Source organism: Octopus bimaculoides, chromosome 19, assembly GCF_046866305.1.
Source record: "Octopus bimaculoides isolate indiv1 chromosome 19, ASM4686630v1, whole genome shotgun sequence".
Taxonomy (NCBI): Eukaryota; Metazoa; Mollusca; class Cephalopoda; order Octopoda; family Octopodidae; genus Octopus; species Octopus bimaculoides.
This window is the reverse complement of record NC_142946.1, coordinates 5410603-5428673: the sequence shown is the minus strand read 5'-3', so window position 1 is coordinate 5428673 and position 18071 is coordinate 5410603. Positions and strand designations below refer to the sequence as shown.

Sequence of the window (18071 nt, the reverse complement as noted above, 5' to 3'; positions counted from 1 at the left end):
CTGTCCCTACCACACACACACACACACACACACACACACGTCCGCATATGCTAAGTAATCAATACAACTGACCTTTCTCGATCAGCTGTATTGATCACCAGGTGGCGTACCCATCCTGCCTGGGTTTTTTTATTCTATCAAGAATCAACACAAACAACTTGATAAAGAAAAATGGACGGCAGAAGAAAAAATTGGATTTTCAAGTCCCGACAACCTAAACATCATCATCATCATCATCATCATCATCATCATCATCATTATTTAACATCTGTTTTCCTTGCTGGCATGGGTTGGTCAGTCCATAATATTCTTTGTTATTATCTTCCCCTAAACACACATTCCAAGATGTGTGTCATCGTTACCATTGTCAAGCGTTACCGCCACCACCGCCACCACTATCATCAACATTCTCATCACCATCATTATGATCATCATCATCATCATCATCATCATCAGTTTTGCCATGTTCATTGTTCTTGTTGTTGTCGCTGTCCTCGTTGCTGACATTGCACTGCTTGTTGTTGTCACCGCTGCCAGCATCCTCCTCTTCTTCCTCCTCCTCATCATCATCATCTCCATTACCACCGCCACCACCATCATTATCATCATCATCATCATCATCGTCATTGTCATTACAATCCTCTTCATCATCACTGCTGCTGTTACTGTCATAATCACCACCACCACCAACACTATCACCACCATCACCACCACCACAAACACTACCACCCTCATCACCACCAACAACAACACTACCATCATAATCACCACCACCACCACCACCACCAACACTATCACCACCATCACCACCACCATCATCACCATCATTACTATCACCACCATCACTACCACCGCCACCATCCCCTTCCTCCGCCTCTTCCTCCTCGTCTTACGTCAGCTTTCCACGATGGCTGTCCACGATGAGTCATAACAGTTGAAGTCATTTCTTATTCAGAATTACACAGGAGTCACACCTCACTCGTATGTCTTACTTTCGGCTGGGTTTCTATGGCTGGATGCCCTTCCCGACCCCAACAAGTTTGCATTTGATCATGATATCAACACCAGATGGGATGAAGTTAAAATAACAGACAGAGAACATCACTGGAAAATAAGGAAACTAAAAGAAGCATCACATATGCTAGGACACAACAACCTCCTAAGCAAACCGAGTGCAGATATGAGTAGCATATGGGAACCAGTATCAAGGAAGGAGAGAAGAATATTAGATTTATAAGCCCTAAAATTCACTCCATAATTGCCCACGGGCATATGGCATGGTGGTTAAGAGTGTGGGCTACTAACCTCAAGATTGATCATTACCAGCGTCACTTCACTGGCACTTGTGCCGGCGGCACATGAAAAACAACATTCAAGTGAGGTCATTGTCAGTGGACTGGCTCCTGTGCAGGTGGCACATAAAAGATGCCATTTAAGCGTGGCCATTGCCAGTACCGCCTGACTGGCCTTCGTGCCGGTGGCACATAAAAGCACCCACTACACTCTCAGAGTGGTTGGCGTTAGGAAGGGCATCCAGCTGTAGAAACTCTGCCAAATCAGATTGGAGCCTGGTGTAGCCATCTGGTTCCACCAGTCCTCAGTCAAACCGTCCAACCCATGCTAGCATGGAAAGCGGACGTTAAACGATGATGATGATGAATAATAACATCAAAAAATACCTTAGGAATGAGAACCCAGGTTTGAAATTTCCCCAAGACACCTGATGAAGGCTGGAGGGTATATCAGCCGAAACGTTGTGTTAACAACAAACCAGATGAGGACAAATATCTGTCAAATGTAAATAATGTAAATAATTGCTCATCTCTTAAATATAGAACTGTATTTTCTCAAACAATTGCAGCGTGGAAGGTGTTTATAAGCCATTTAAAATAACACACAACCCAAAATAAAATGCTTGCATTATGTAATAACAGAATTGTGTGTGTGGGGTGGGGTGCATACGTGTTTGGTGGGAGGGGGTATTGTATTGCAAGTGTCATAGAATCTGTATAATTCTTGAATAAGAAATATAGAATCGACCTACTTTTCATCCCAGCGTGAACACACACACATATTCAGATATAAATACACACACACACACACACACACACTTTCATTTTTATTTACACACAGATTTATTCATAAATATACACACACACATACATATAAACCTTTTATATGGACGCACTCACAAACACACAAACACACACTTGATCACATATACGCTCACATGCACACACGTTCATGTACACATACGCATACACACGTTCACATGCACACACACACTTGCTCATATACACGCACACATGCTCTCGTACACACACACACACATGCACTTGCTCACTTACACACATTCACATACACACACACTTGCTCACATACACACACACACACACACACACACACACACACACACGTTCACACACACTCTCTTCACTTCCATCCTAAAGGCAATTAATATTTCTTCACATGTTTTCAATTAAATTGAGAAGGAACACGCACATACACGCACGCACACACATATACACACGTACACACATCCACTCATAAATACATGCATGTACACACACACACACAGATGTTTACATAAACATACACACACATTCATACATACACATGCACACATACACACATAGATATATAAATGTGCACACACTTTCATACACATGTATACCACTTGTACACATACTTTCATACATACACGAGCACACAAACACACACCTACACACATATACACATACATGTGCATGCTTTCACATGCACATGCACATAGATATATAAACACATGCACACACATGTACATGTATGTTTATTTTGAGAATGTCTTTTTTCACCCTCAAAACTGCAGAAATTGCAACAATGTTGCATCCTACATTTTCGGTGGCACCGTGACTTCAAAACGGTGTGTGTATTTGTGTATGTGTGCAAGTATGTGTGTATATATGTGTGTATATGTGGATGTGTGCATGTGTGTGTGTAGATTTATGTATATGCCCATGTACAAGTATGTGTATATATATGTGTGTATATTTATGTATATATGTGTGTATCTGTGTATGTGTGCATGTGTGTGTGTAGATTTATGTATATGCCCATGTACAAGTATGTGTATATATATGTGTGTATAGTTATGTATATATGTGTGTATCTGTGTATGTGTGCATGTGTGTGTGTAGATTTATGTATATGCCCATGTACAAGTATGTGTATATATATGTGTGTATATTTATGTATATATGTGTGTATCTGTGTATGTGTGCATGTGTGTGTGTAGATTTATGTATATGCCCATGTACAAGTATGTGTATATATATGTGTGTATATTTATGTATATATGTGTGTATCTGTGTATGTGTGCATGTGTGTGTGTAGATTTATGTATATGCCCATGTACAAGTATGTGTATATATATGTGTGTATATTTATGTATATATCTGTGTAGGTGTGCATATGTGTATATGTGTGTGTGTATGTAGATTTATGTATATGCCTGTGTACAAGTATGTGTGTATATAAGTGTATATATATATATATGTATATATCTGTAGGTGTGTGTATGTTTGAAAGTGTGTGTATACTTATGTACATGTTTGTGTGTAGGTGTGTGTATGTGTAGATTTATGTAAACGTCTGTGTAAGTGTGTGTATGTGTGTATATTTACGTCTAAATGAGAGCATTCTGGAACCCCACACCCTAGTCTTAAAAACTGCTTAAGTTACATGTGTAACAGTGTGACATGTGGTACACCTTTCGTAAAATGGTGGTAGTATGGCTCTTCGCTAGTAAAGAAAGAGCTGATGTATTGTCGTACGTTTGGCGGCTGGAATTGATGATGTCGGCATTGTAATGGAATCTGTAGACAGTTCTTGAGATTGCATCAGAATTGAGGAAATGAGGAAATATCTGGGACATGCAGCGCTAGCAAAAACTAGAGAACTACCAAATGAAATGTCTTCAGGAATGAAGGAAAGAATTTTTGGAGTCAGCATTGTTGTCGTAGTCACAATCATCATCGACATTATCATCATCATCATCATCATCGTCGTCGTCATCGTCATAATTTTCCTCATAATTGTCATCATTATCATAATCATCATCATCATCATCACCATCATCATTGTCTTCATAATCAACATCATTATCATAGTCATCATCATCATCACTATCTTCATAATCATCATCATCATAATTATAATCATCATCGTTATCACCATCATCATCATCATCATCATTATTGTAATCGTTTTTTTTTTTCATGCTTGCTTGGATCAGGTGGAATTATTGTAATCGTTTTTTTTTTCCATGCTTGCTTGGATCAGGTGGAATTTGTCGAGGCAGATTTATTTATGGATGGGTGCTCTTCCCGTTGCTAACCCTCACCTCTTTCCAGGCAAGGTCACAGGTAGTATTTTTCCCATGGCCAGACATATTTTCTCTAAGAAACAGACAACATTGCGTAATTTAGACAACTAGTTACTCACTGCACCCTGTATATAAATGCATGTATGAATCTGTGTGTGTGTGTGTGTGTGTGTGTGTGTGTGTGTGTGTGTGTAAATAAGTTTATCATTCATTGAGAACAACGACCTCACCAGTATTGTAATGGGTCGTTTGCTTTCAGCCTACGACAAAAGCATAGCCTGGTTTTTTGACACCTCTTGAGATTTGTGTGTCTGTGTGTTTATCTGTGTCTGTGTGTCTGTGTGTCTGAATATGTGTGTGTGTGTATATGTGTGTGTGTGTGTGTGTAAAGGCACATAGCTCAGCAGTTAGAACATTGGGCTTACAATCGTTAGGTTGTTGTGAGTTCGATTCCTGGACCAGGCATGGGTTGGACAATGTGTGTATGTATGTGTGTCTGTGTGTATGTATGCGTGTATGTATGTGTGTATGTATACACTGAGCAAGACACTTTATTTCACGTTGCTCCAGTTCACTCAGCTGTAGAAATGTGTTGTGGTATCACTGGTGCCAAGCTGTATTGGCCCCTTTGCCTTTCCCTTGGATAACATCAGTGGCGGCTGGTGGTCTCCCATAAACAACCTTGCCTGGACTTGTGCCTAAGAGGGGAACTTTCTAGGTACAATCCCATGGTCATTCATGACCAAAAGGTGTCTTTTTATGATGATAATGATATGAATATGTGTATGTATATATATGTATACATTTATATATACATATATATATATATATGTATATATACACACACACACACACACACACACACACACACACATGAGTCAGCATACACACACCCACATAAATATCTACTTTTAATTTCTGGTACACCTCTATGAACACACACTACACACTTCTAGTTTTGTGACTTCATTAGAAATTTCAAATGTTCCTCATATCTACAGGTCAGTCAGTCCACATCTTTCAAGTACAACAGGTTTCCTTATTGTTCTCTAATAACACACACACACACACACACACACACACATATATATTCATACTTTTATTTTAATTTGCGAAATTATCACACCACTGTCACTCAGAGTTTCACGTTCCTGTTCATCGTACAGTTGTGTGTCTGTCGAATGGGAACTTAAAACTCCAAGTAACAGTTCTGTGGCAATTTTGCAGCTTTAATAAAAAGCATATTACTCTACCTTTGGTAATCGAGTACTATTTTTTCCATCTTGTTTTGCACTTGTGTGCTCACCTCTGTGCCTGTGTATATATATATATATATATATATATATATATATATACATATATATATATATATATATATATATATATATATATATATGCTGAGCAAACCTTCGGTCATGAGTGACCATAGGATTGCACCTAGAAAGTTACCCTCCCAGGTACAAGTCCGGGCAAGGTTGTTTATGGAAGACCAGCAGTTGCCAATGCATACCAGTATCCCCTCTCCATGCCACCACTGATATATATATATATACACACACACACACACACATATATATATACACACATAGATATACATATACATATATACGACAGGTTTCTTTCAGTTTCCGTCTACCAAATCCACTCACAAGGCTTTGGTCGGCCCGAGGCTATAGTAGAAGACACTTGCCCAAGGTGCCACGCAGTGGGACTGAACCCGAAACCATGTTGTTGGTAAGCAAGCTACTTACCACACAGCCATTATTGTCATTATGGTTATGGTTATAATTAACAATCACCATTCTTATTATCCACAAAACTTCAATTCGGTGACTGGAACAAATGAATGTAAGAATGAATAAATTATAATTTCTAACATCAAGCATTTAATTTCATTCTTGGTTGAACGGAAGCAAGGAGTGCCAAGACCAGCGTTACTATGCCACATCAAGAGGAGAAGAACTGTCCCAGCCTTCCTTATTTTGCATTGCTCTTTTTATCGTTGTTTTAGTTATTGGGGTTTTTTCTTCTTTTTTATTTCTTTATGTTGTTTATATCAAGAAAGTGGGTGTGTCTCAACTCTGCGTTTTTTGTTGCAGGAGAGGAGTGCTTGTGAAGACAAACATTTAACTTAGTTCTTATGCAGATATAAGCAGTTATCTATGTTGTTGTTGTTGTCATTCCATTTTAGCACAGGCATGGCTGTAAGTTAAGCTTGCTTCCCAACCACACAGTCCCAGGTTCAGTCCCACTGCCTGACACCTTGGGCAAGTGTCTTCTACTATAGCCTTAGGCCAACCAAAGCCTTGTGAGTCTATTTGGTAGACAGAAACTAAAAAAAGCCTGTCATATATAAATATAAAGAATTAAAGAATATATATATGACTGGCCATGCTGGAGCACTGCATTAAAGGGTTTTACTTGAAGAAACCAGCCCCAGGACTCGTTCTTTGTATGCCTAATATTTATTCTATCAGTCTCTTTTGCCAAACCACTAAGTTATGAGGACATAAAGTCTCCAGCATTGGTTGTCAAGTGATGGCAGGAGAGAGGGGAACAAACACAGACACACACACATACATACATATATATATGTAAGAAAGAAGCCTTTCATATACATATATATATACTACAGGCTTCTTTCAGTTTCTGTCTGCAAAATCCACTCACAAGGCTTTGGTTGGTCCAAGGCTATAGTAAAAAAACACTTGCCCAAGGTGCCACACAGTAGGACTGAACCTGGAACTATGTGGTTGGGAAGCAAGTTTCTTTATTTCATTAATTTTGCCATGAAGTCATTACATAGAGGGGACAAACAAAGACAAACAGACATAAAGAAGCTGCGGCTGGACACAGACATTAATGAATGAAATGAATACAAAAAGATGAGTAAAAAATGTGAGAGGCACCGGCGCCCGCCGACCGACAACTCCTCAAAAACCTTGTTCATTACAAATCATCTTTACAACAACAAAATCAAATCAAATCAAATTTTATAGTTCTCTACCACACAGCCACTCTTGTAATCCTCTCACTAACTCTTACCCAACTCTATGTCATTTTACTTAATTTCACAAACTGGATGCCCTTCCTGTCACCAACAATTGTAATTCATGGCTTAAAATTAATAGATAGTATGTATATCTTTCCAGATATTCCATATGTAAGTGCTTTGTGCAGTCTTTATAGAAACCACCTAATAATTATTAATTAATTAATTAGTGCATTTTCTTGTTGCACCATCACTGAAGGGGTTGAATAGTCTTTGGCAATACAGGACAGGATTATAGTGACTTCACTACCTTGTAATGCTTTTTTTTTTGCTCATTTATCCTTTATTGTCTCTTCTATTTTCAGGGTTACGAGGATTGGTTAAGACACAGAGCTGATAATGATGTCAACAATCAGTTGGTAGATGTCTTGAGTAATGGAGAATTGGAGAAAATCAAAGCAAAGGATATTAAGGTGGATGCTTGCACTTGCACTTTCACTTTTGTTTTATGTTTTTAGTTGTCTTTTTGCTGTTGGTACTGCTTTTTTTTTTGCTTTATTTTTTTACTATCAGGCACAGGCATCAATGTTTGGTTGAGAAACTCACTTTGTGACTATGTGGTTTTGGTTTCAGTCCCACTGTGTGGTACTTTGGATGAATGGCTTTCACTATATCCCGGGCCAACCAATGTCTTGTGAGAGAATTTGGCAGATGGAAACTGTTCAGAAGCCTATCATACATATATATGTATATATATATATATATATATATATGATGGACTTCCATATATGTTCATCTGTCTTTTGTTTAAATATGTCTGTGTATTACCATTATCTCAATATCCGGCTTCTGATTCATGGCTTAAAATTAATAGATAGTATGTATATTTTTCCAGATATTCCATATGTAAGTGCTTTGAGCAGTCTTTATAGAAACCACCTAATAATTAATTAATTAATTACAAGAATGGCTATTAAACTGATTCTACATAAACATCCTTTTTTAATGTTTATAATTGATACCAACACACCTTTTAGCTATTTTGGTTAGGATATCATTTTGGAATTCTTAAATTTTATTTTATATAACATAACAATATTGTTTATAAATGTTCCCCCATCATGCCTCTAATAAATTTTCCCTGTATTAGCAACATGAAGTGAAGTGTCTTGCTCAAGAACACAATGCATTCTCTAGGTTCAGGAATTGAAACTACACTCTTGCAATTATGAGTGCAACACCCTAACCACTTAGCCATGTGCCTCCGGATCTGTGTGGGGGGGGTCTGTATTTGTGTACACTGGTCTTAACAGTTAAGTTGCTTATATTGTGTCCCTTTAATCCTGAGACTTAACAGTTCAAGAAAAAAATATCGATAAAATAAGTACCAGATACAATATGTATTGAAATTCAGTTTTATCAACTAAAAACATCTTCAAATTGTTGCTCCAGCATGGACACAGTTCAATGAGTAAAATTAGCCAAAATACAGATTATAATAACCTGTGGTAATTTTTGTCTCTTTTGTTCCTTGCAATACCCAAACCTTTTCTTCTTTTGTTTGTTTGCCTTCAGGTTGGAGACATTGTTCGAGTGAGCATCAACAAAGGCTTCCCCTGTGATATGGTCATGATCTCATCAGATAACTCTGAAGGTTCTTGTTATGTCACTACTGCCAACCTCGACGGGGAAACAAACCTGAAGGTAAGACCGAAAGCAATTTTCTTTGAAATTAGAAATATTGCATTTCTAAATATCTCGATTATATTTCACACATTTGTGAGCAGACAAACATCAAAAGACCTTTGCTGTGGAAATTGTCTCAGAAGAGACACCAATGTTCTCCTAAAAGTACTCCACAGTCTTAAGGTGATCTTTGACAGCTTGGTGCTAGTACCGTTACAGGTGTTGGTTTTGGTGTAGAACTAGCACTGGCACTCCATCGTTTATGGTGACAAAAGTTCCAGTTGATGCAATCAACAGAACAGCCTGCTCATGAAATTAACATACATGTGGCTGAGTACTCCACGGACATGCGTACCCTTAATGCAGTTCTCAGGGAGAATTCTGCGTAACACAGGATGTGACAAGGCTGGCCCTTAGAATTACAGGTACCACTCATTTTTGCCAGCTGAGTGGACTGGAGCAATGTGAAATAAAGTGACTTGCTCAAGGGCACAGTGCGCCACCAGGAATCGAACTCATGACCTTACAATCATGAGCTAAATGCCCTGACTTCAGTTTACAAAGAGCTGAAAGAAAGACTAAGACGTGTCTCACCTGACCTAACAGTCTCATTAATCCACCATCCTGCAATGGTATTTTTGTATCAACCCTGAAAAGGTAAAAAGCAGAGTTAGCCTAAGTAGGATTTGAACTCAGATCATAGGGAGTCAAGACATACAGCACAAGACATTCTGTCAATCCACCATCCTGCTCTAGTACTTATGTATCGATCCTGAAAGGATAAAAAGCAGAGTTAGCCTAAGCAGGATTTGAACTCAGATCAGAAGGAGTCAAGACATACAGCACAAGACATTCTGTCCAATCCTCTAACAATTCTGCTAGTTTGTGATGCAGCAGTTTTAAGCTCTATGGCAACAGAAAAGTTTTGAAACAGTACCTGAAAAATTGGGTCTAAACATCAATGAAACCAAAACAAAAATAAACCCCAAAGTAACGTCTGTTATCTTGGCTGCGACATGTCTGGCAATAAAGCAGTCTTTGAAACAAAAATACCAATTAGTATGGGTCACAGCAAGTGAAGTTTATTTTATTTGGAATTATTCTGCCAGTGATAAAACTAAATTAGTATGTTAATTAAATCCAGCATTAAAATTAATTTAAAAGGCTAATTCAGCCAGTGATAAAATTGAAATGAAACATGTTGCTTGTTACTTTTTGGAGCTTCTGTTAAAACTTTTCTGTTTTAGTATTAAATTCTGGACAATAATAGAAACACTAAGCATTATAATTTAAAGGAGATAGTTATAAAAACACAAAAAAAAGCATTTTTTAAAGCCATTGCCGTCACTTGCAAGTGAGTGTGACCTGGTCACAGGTGTGTGTTAATTGTTTTTAAGATTTTTATGTAGTCATCGGCAGACGTAGACATTTCTTTGAGTCTCCAACTTCTTCACCCGGCAGAACATTGAAGACAGCTACACCAACACTAGGCTGGCACTGAGTTGGAGGGGGAGGGGGTGATAGGTGGCAGTGCCATAATAAGGAAGAAGTAGAGGAGAGCAACAGTAGCATAGAAGAGCAGAGAGATGAAAAATAGGGGTAAGATGTTGGGGGTGAGAGAAGATGCATAATGATGGAGACAGGGCACCAGGAATCCCAAATCCTTGTTTGTTAGGCTTTTATATTCTAAATAATTCCTCTAACTTTCTCTCTTTCACAGACTTTCACCTCTGCTACTGAAACCAAAAGCTACCAAACTGTAGATCAACTGAAGGACTTGAATGCAACCATTACCTGCAAACAACCTCTGGTGGAATTGTACAACTTTGTTGGGTACCTCAGCCTCAAAGAAAACGAAAACGAAGAAACTGAGATCCCTTTGGGGTCACAGAACCTACTTCTAAGAGGGGCCAGACTTCGTAATACGCCATATATCTATGGTAAGGAAACACTTATATCTCATTGCAAGAAGTTGTTTAGACTATGAAGAATTGGTCGGTGAATATCCTATCAGTTGTGTGAAGTCACGTGGCTTAGTGGTTATAGTATTTGGCTCATGATGCTAAGGACGTGAGTTCAATCCCCAGCAAGCATTGTGCCCTTGAGCAAAACACTTTATTTCACATTGCTCCAGTTTGCTCAGCTTGCAAAAGTGAGGAGTAACTTGTATTTCAAAGGGCCAGTCTTGTCACATTCTGTGTCATACCGAATCTCCCTGAGAACTACATTAAGAGTGCACATATCTGTGGAGTACTCAGCCACTTGCACGTTAATTTCGCAAGCAAGCTGCCCCATTAATCAGATCAAATGGAACCCTCATTGTCGCAACCAATTAGTTGTGTTGAAACTGAGATGTCCCATGTCCTTAGGAAGGTATGGGGCAGTTCTTGTATAGTTTTCACTGGCAACATACTTTAGCTATTGAGGGTGCCTCTATGTGAGACGTATGGAGATGTACTATGGTGTCAGCTTTTATTCTTTCTTTACTTGTCTCTGAGTGTAGTGTGTGTGTGTGTGCTCCACCTGGGCCAGAGTCCAATACCAAAATCCCACAAAACAAACCAATAAAATATGGTCGAACATTTTAGTTAAGTTCTAAACTCCAATCTTTTATTGAAGGTTGTGCTGTGTACACAGGCCAAGAAACCAAAATGGCACTTAATTCCAAATTCAAGAGCGCCAAAGTTTCTGTAGTTGAAAGGTACGTAACATTTGTTATTTGTAATTAATTAAAATTTAGCACAAACAACAGAGTGACTCAAGGTCCTTGAAATTTGTGCGTTGGGATTATATTATATATGTAAAGCATATGTTATACATGTATGTATATTGTTATAATTGTCCTTTTAGTAAATAAATAAACTGACATAATATAATGTCTATAAGTTGATGAATACCACCTATTAATCCCCTCCATTTCCTTATTGCTCTATAGATTAATGGTAAAATAATTCTTTACCCTCAACCATTTATTACACTTGGTAATGTAATTGTCATGCAATGAAAAAACACTTGTGTATTAATAATTGGGTATTCTACCAGCAGTATATTGGATAGGTATTATCCCTTAGCCGGTTGGATTCACAACCTCTAACCTCTTGGATATACCGCCTGACTGGCCTTCGTAGGATTTTCGAGCGAGATCATTGCCAGTGCCCCTGGACTGGCTCTTGTGCGAGTGGCACATAAAATACACCATTTTGAGCGTGGCCGTTGCCAGTACCGCCTGACTGGCCTTCGTGCGGGTGACACGTAAAAGCACCCACTACACTCTCTGAGTGGTTGGCGTTAGGAAGGGCATCCAGCTGTAGAAACTCTGCCAAATCAGATTGGAGCCTGGTGTTGCCATCCGGTTTCACCAGTCCTCAGTCAAATTGTCCAACCCATGCTAGCATGGAAAGCGGACGTTAAACGATGATGATGATGATATATATATGTATATACATGAGGGAGAGTCAAAAATTGTATGCACCTTTATTTTTTTCAATGTATTTACACAAAACAGGGGATAAACGAGCAGATCATTTTTCTATATAGTCTTCTTCACTTCTTCACCCCACAGCGACACATGTGTACCTACCCAGGGCTTTACATTTGGCAACAGCATTCCTCTGCTTCCACAGGAAGAGGAAGAAGAATAACTGTGAGACTCTCTCTCTCTTTTATAGGACGATGAATGTTTATCTGAAGTTTTTTCTGTGTCTGTTGATTGCTGAGGTTGGTGTCTGCACAGGATTGCATTATTGGTTTGCAAAGAAAATGGATAAGACATCTCACTGGTATGTCGATGCTCATGCACCTATCACTGTAAGTTGCTTTCTCTCTTTCTCACCCTCTCTCTCTCTCCTACTCTCACTCTCTTTCTCTCTTTCCCCAAAATATCTGACCTTGTGGCAAAATTTAAAACCATTATTATTATTATTATTATTTTATGTTTGACTTTTGTTTTGCATTTGTACAAGTTGGATCCAAGTCTCACCCAGAGACCTCAAGAGACAACAAGTTAGAAGTTCATGTAGGTGTTATGCCTAGGGTACCATATATTTGGATTTGTACAGTTTTGTTCTAGAGAATGTTTAGGAAACCATAAGAAAATTATGTGTTTGTTTTAAAATTTGAGATCACATAGACAGTATTTTACGTAGGATATGGGCAGTTCCCATGAGCACTATCTTTTGAACTTCAGCCATCTTGGGGTTTCCTGGTATCTGAGCTAGGTAGTAATCAGCTCGTTTCGCTGTCATTCCCATTATTATTATTATTATTATTATTATTATTATTATTATTATTATTATTATCATTATTATTTTGTTTGTTTTTGTTATATTCCAGACATCAAAAGTGGTTGAAGACTTCCTGGCATTTCTGGTCATCCTAAATTACACCATTCCTATCTCTCTCTATGTAACTATAGGTTTGTATCATCACAAGTTTTCTCACCTGAGCTTTAGTAGAACTTAGAAGCTCCCTATTTACTCAAGTATAAGTGGAACCCTTAATTTGGTGCTTAAATCTTGGTATGAAATTTTACCCCTTTTTGTAGTTTTACCTTTACCCTGTGCACAAGTCACACCCCAGTTTTTGGGGGGTTTTTTCTTCAATTAAAATCAAATATAAAATAGTGCAACTTATGCATGAGTAAATGTGGTGCTTTGTGACTGCTCCATGTTGGTGTTTGTGTGTGTGCATGCAGGCGCATGTGTGTAAAATTCATCATCATCATCATCATCATCATCATCGTTTAACATCTGCCTTCCATGCTGGCATGGGTTGGACGGTTTGACAGGAGCTAGCCAGGTAGAAGACTGCACCTTTACTCTTGTGTCTGTTTTGGAAAGGTTTTTATGGTTGGATGCCCTTCTTAATGCCAACCACCCAGCAGAGTGGACCAAGTGCTTTTTACGTGGCACCAGCTCAGGTGGGGTCAGTTTTGGCATGGCTTTTTTTACAGCTGGGTGTCCTTCCAAATGTCAACCACTACACAGTGTGGATTGGGTGCTTTTTAACATGGCAATCCAGCACTGGGAGGGTCACCAAGTTATTTACAAGACAAGGAATTTTTTAGACGAGAGGGGGCATTGAAGGAAGGGATCTTGTGACAGAGGATGAAAGGTTACAGTCTAAAGGTTAGGAAGGTTTCAATCTTGCTTTGGCCTACCTGGGTGGTGCACTTAACATGTGGCCTGCTTTAGCACTAACAACTAGCACCACAGGCATCTTCAACAGGGTCCATTCTGTTGCAAGCATTCAACAGACAGGCTGGGTGGTCATGGTCGTAATGTTCATGATCATAGATCTGCCTCAGCTGGAGCTAGGCAACAACATCAGCCAATATCTTTCCTGTAAGGTGGGGAGCTGGCAGAATCGTTAGCACAGCAGGGAAAATGCTTAGTGGTGTTTTGTCCGTCTTTTCATTCTGAGTTCAAATTCCACCAAGGGTGACTTTGCCTTTCATCCCTTCAGGGTCAGTAAAATCAATTTACTCCCCACTTCCGATCTCGAAATTGCTGGCCTTGTGCCAAAATTTGAAACCAGTACCAATTTTGTGTCTCTGAGATTGAAGGCGTGTGGCTTAATGGTTAGGGTGTTGGACTCATGATCATAAGATTGTGGTTTCGATCCCTGGGCTGGATAACATGTGTTCTTGAGCAAGACATTTCATTTCACATTGCTCCAGTCCACTCAGCTGGCAAAAGTGAGTTACCCTGTGACTGACCAGCATCCCATCCAGGTGGGGAATTTATGCACCATGTAACCAGGAAACCAGCCCTTGCGAGTAACTTTGCCTTTATCTTTTACCTGTATCTCTAAATGTCACACTGTTCACCTTCATTTAATTCTTTACATAAAAGAGAAGACAGGATGATTGTAGCCAGAATATTTTTTAACCATAGGTCTACCTTGACCTTAGTTGACCAGGAGCAAAACAACAACAACAACAGCAACAACAATATCAACCAATATCTTTCCTGCATCTTTGAATGTTACACTGCTGTCTCATCTCAACCCTCTACCCAATTCTTTTCCATAATTCAATTCAGTTCTAAAATTTTCGGTTAATCTTTGTGTTCCAGAAGTACAGAAGTTTATTGGATCAAAGTTCTTTGCCTGGGATTTATCGATGTATGATGAAGACCGAAATATTGCTGCCAAACCCAACACATCTGATCTCAACGAAGAATTAGGACAAGTAGGTACCATTCGTGTATTCCACCAACCTTAACGCTGATTTCTGATCCACAGACACATACTGACTCTTCACATGGTGCCTTTTTTTTGGTTCCGCTTTTACATTGGCCTCTTCTTGAGGTTCTGTGCCTCATGTCACTTCTACATTGGCACACTCCTGTTACACACATCTTTCCTTTTGTCACTCTTATATATTTATGTATGTATATACAAATATACCATGTAACATCTTAGCTCGTAAGTTACCTCATCATTTCGTATTTGTCTTGCTTTTATATGTTGATTCCCTGAAGATGAATATATGTGGAATTCCAGCAGTTCTTACTTCTTTGTAGAAGGGCTCTCATATATTTTGAAACATGTGTAGGAATTAAAGGAACTTTTATTTATATGCTTTTTGCTCCATTTATTATTATTATTCATATCTTCTCAAAATGTATCACTTTAACTTGGTATCTCTACCTGTAAAACGGCTGTGATATCTTGGTTTCTAGTGTAATTTTGCTACCTCTGGTAACTATTAACATATTTACATTATCAAAGGTTTTTTTAAAACTGAGATAATATTAATATATACATAAACTTATATACAAATATATATATATATATATATATATATATATATATATATAGTTGGAATTTACAAAAAAAACAAGCAAAACAAAAGACAAGGACAGATGTGCAAAGGAAATGGTTCACGTGACATCAAGGCATACTCTCACACCAGCGGGCCTGTGTGATTCATGTACAGGACCCAAGCCCTCCTCTGCATGCTTTAATCATTGGGGGCCATCTTCTGCTATCTGACCCATAATTGAGGTCCTTGACAGGTAATACCGCCCTGCACCAGAAAGGACTTGGAAGTTGTGGTGACTAAGGGGTAACTTCAAACTCCCTAAATCTCCTGAACTCCCAGACTGGACCCTCACCTCTGACTGCAATTTAATGTCTTAACCAGAGTCCTCCATAAACTATCAAACTAGCGAATGATCAAACAAGGGGAAGCAAACGGTGAGCTTCCAACAAGCCGAGACTAACATGGTTTCAATACCTCTTGTATTTCATTTAAGCTGTTAATATTTTCGTTTGGGAAAGGCATGAATGTTACAAAATCATAGAAAATGCAATGTTTGATGGTTGTTTAGCAACTTAATCTCATCTATTGATGATATTAGGAGTGGGTGTGTGGTAAGTAGCTTTCTTACCAACCACATGGTTCCGGGTTCAGTCCCACTGTGTGGCACCTTGGGCAAGTGTCTTCTACTATAGCCTCGGGTTGACCAAAGCCCTCTGAGTGGATTTGGTAGACGGAAACTGAAAGAAACTCGTCGTATATATATATATATATATATATATATGTATGTATGTATGTGTGTCTGTGTGTGTGTCCCCAACATCGCTTGACAACCAATGCTGGTGTGTTTACGTCCCCGTAACTTAGCGGTTCGGCAAAAGAGAGACTGAGAGAATAAGTACTAAGCTTACAAAGATTAAGTCCTGGGGTCGATTTGCTCGACTAAAGGCGGTGCTCCAGCATGGCCACAGTCAAATGACTGAAACAAGTAAAAGAGTATTGATGTTTGTTTCGATGTGTTGCTAGAATAGTTTTTCACCAGCAAAACTGACGTGTTAACATAAAATGTTTTGATCTTGTGTGCAAAGAAAACTTGTTCACCAACGAAACTGATACATTAACGCAAAATGCTATGATCTTACAACAACTCAATCTCACCAATCAATAAGGTAAAAAGAGAGAAAATAGACAGCTCCTGACAAAGTTTAACAAAACCTTTATATTTCAGGTGCAAGGTATTATTAAACTTTCCACATTGTCAGAAGCTCTCTATTTTCTCTCTTTTCACCTTCTTTCATATTACAATGCTGCAAGCAAACTACAATGCTGTTATTCACCTATCAATGTTTGTATTATTGTGTGCAGGTAGAATACTTGTTCACCGACAAAACTGGTACGTTAACACAAAATTCCATGAAGTTCCAACAGTGCATCATTGGAGACAGGTGTTACATAGACTTTAAGGACCAACTGTGTGAAAAACCAGAAGTACATGAGGTCGATCCAGAACCTGTAAAGGTCCTCAACGTGAGTATTTCTATGGTTTCATATTTAATGTTTGCATTGGAGATGAGCAATGTTGTTTGTGTATGAATAATGCCCATGTGCAGCCATCATGTGGTGTTAGGACTAGAGTACGCAAGCACACATACACACATACATGCGTGTGCATACATGCGTATAAGAAGGGATGACCACTAAGTGGACATCCGATATGCTAGAAAGAGGTCATCAACGACACAACCACAAAGAAAAACAATGTTCTCCAGAAAAAATTCAGCAGACACCAGAACATAAGCAGGCAAGACGGAAATGAAAACATATACAAAATAAAGAATTAATCGTGTACCGGTTTCCCCATCAACTTTTTTACTTACGTAAAAACGTCTGTGGTTCATCAGTACAATCGTTCTAAATTCAATTATAATTTGCAGAACTATACCCGAATCGTCTTCTTAAAATTTGACGTGCTTACAGTTCTACCGATGTTAATTAAATTAATATTCAATTTATCACCCTCATGTATGTGTGCATACATATATACATCATCATTATCCTCATCATCATTTAACATCTGCCTTCCATGCTAATTATTAAAGAGACAAAATTATCAGAAAAGCCATTTCTATTCATTTTTGCAAATATGTGTGTGTGTGTGTACATATATAAATATGCATGTGTATATATGTATCTGTGTGCATAGGTGTGTATGTATGTATGTTTGTTTATATATGTATATATGTATGTATATATATATATGTTTGTAT

At 38.5% G+C, this 18071-nt stretch overlaps 1 protein-coding gene across 1 annotated transcript in view; it reads left to right on the top strand.

Annotated features, from left to right (window-relative positions):
- Positions 1-18071, top strand: part of LOC106881045 (phospholipid-transporting ATPase IF) — a 94575-nt gene that overhangs the window by 44340 nt on the left and 32164 nt on the right. The window contains exons 5-12 of the mRNA XM_089366543.1: positions 7721-7828; positions 8931-9059; positions 10762-10981; positions 11661-11742; positions 12710-12848; positions 13374-13455; positions 15116-15235; positions 17174-17331. Of these exons, the coding sequence (XP_089222669.1) occupies positions 7721-7828; positions 8931-9059; positions 10762-10981; positions 11661-11742; positions 12710-12848; positions 13374-13455; positions 15116-15235; positions 17174-17331 (1038 nt within the window). The remainder of the gene's footprint in view (positions 1-7720; positions 7829-8930; positions 9060-10761; positions 10982-11660; positions 11743-12709; positions 12849-13373; positions 13456-15115; positions 15236-17173; positions 17332-18071) is intronic.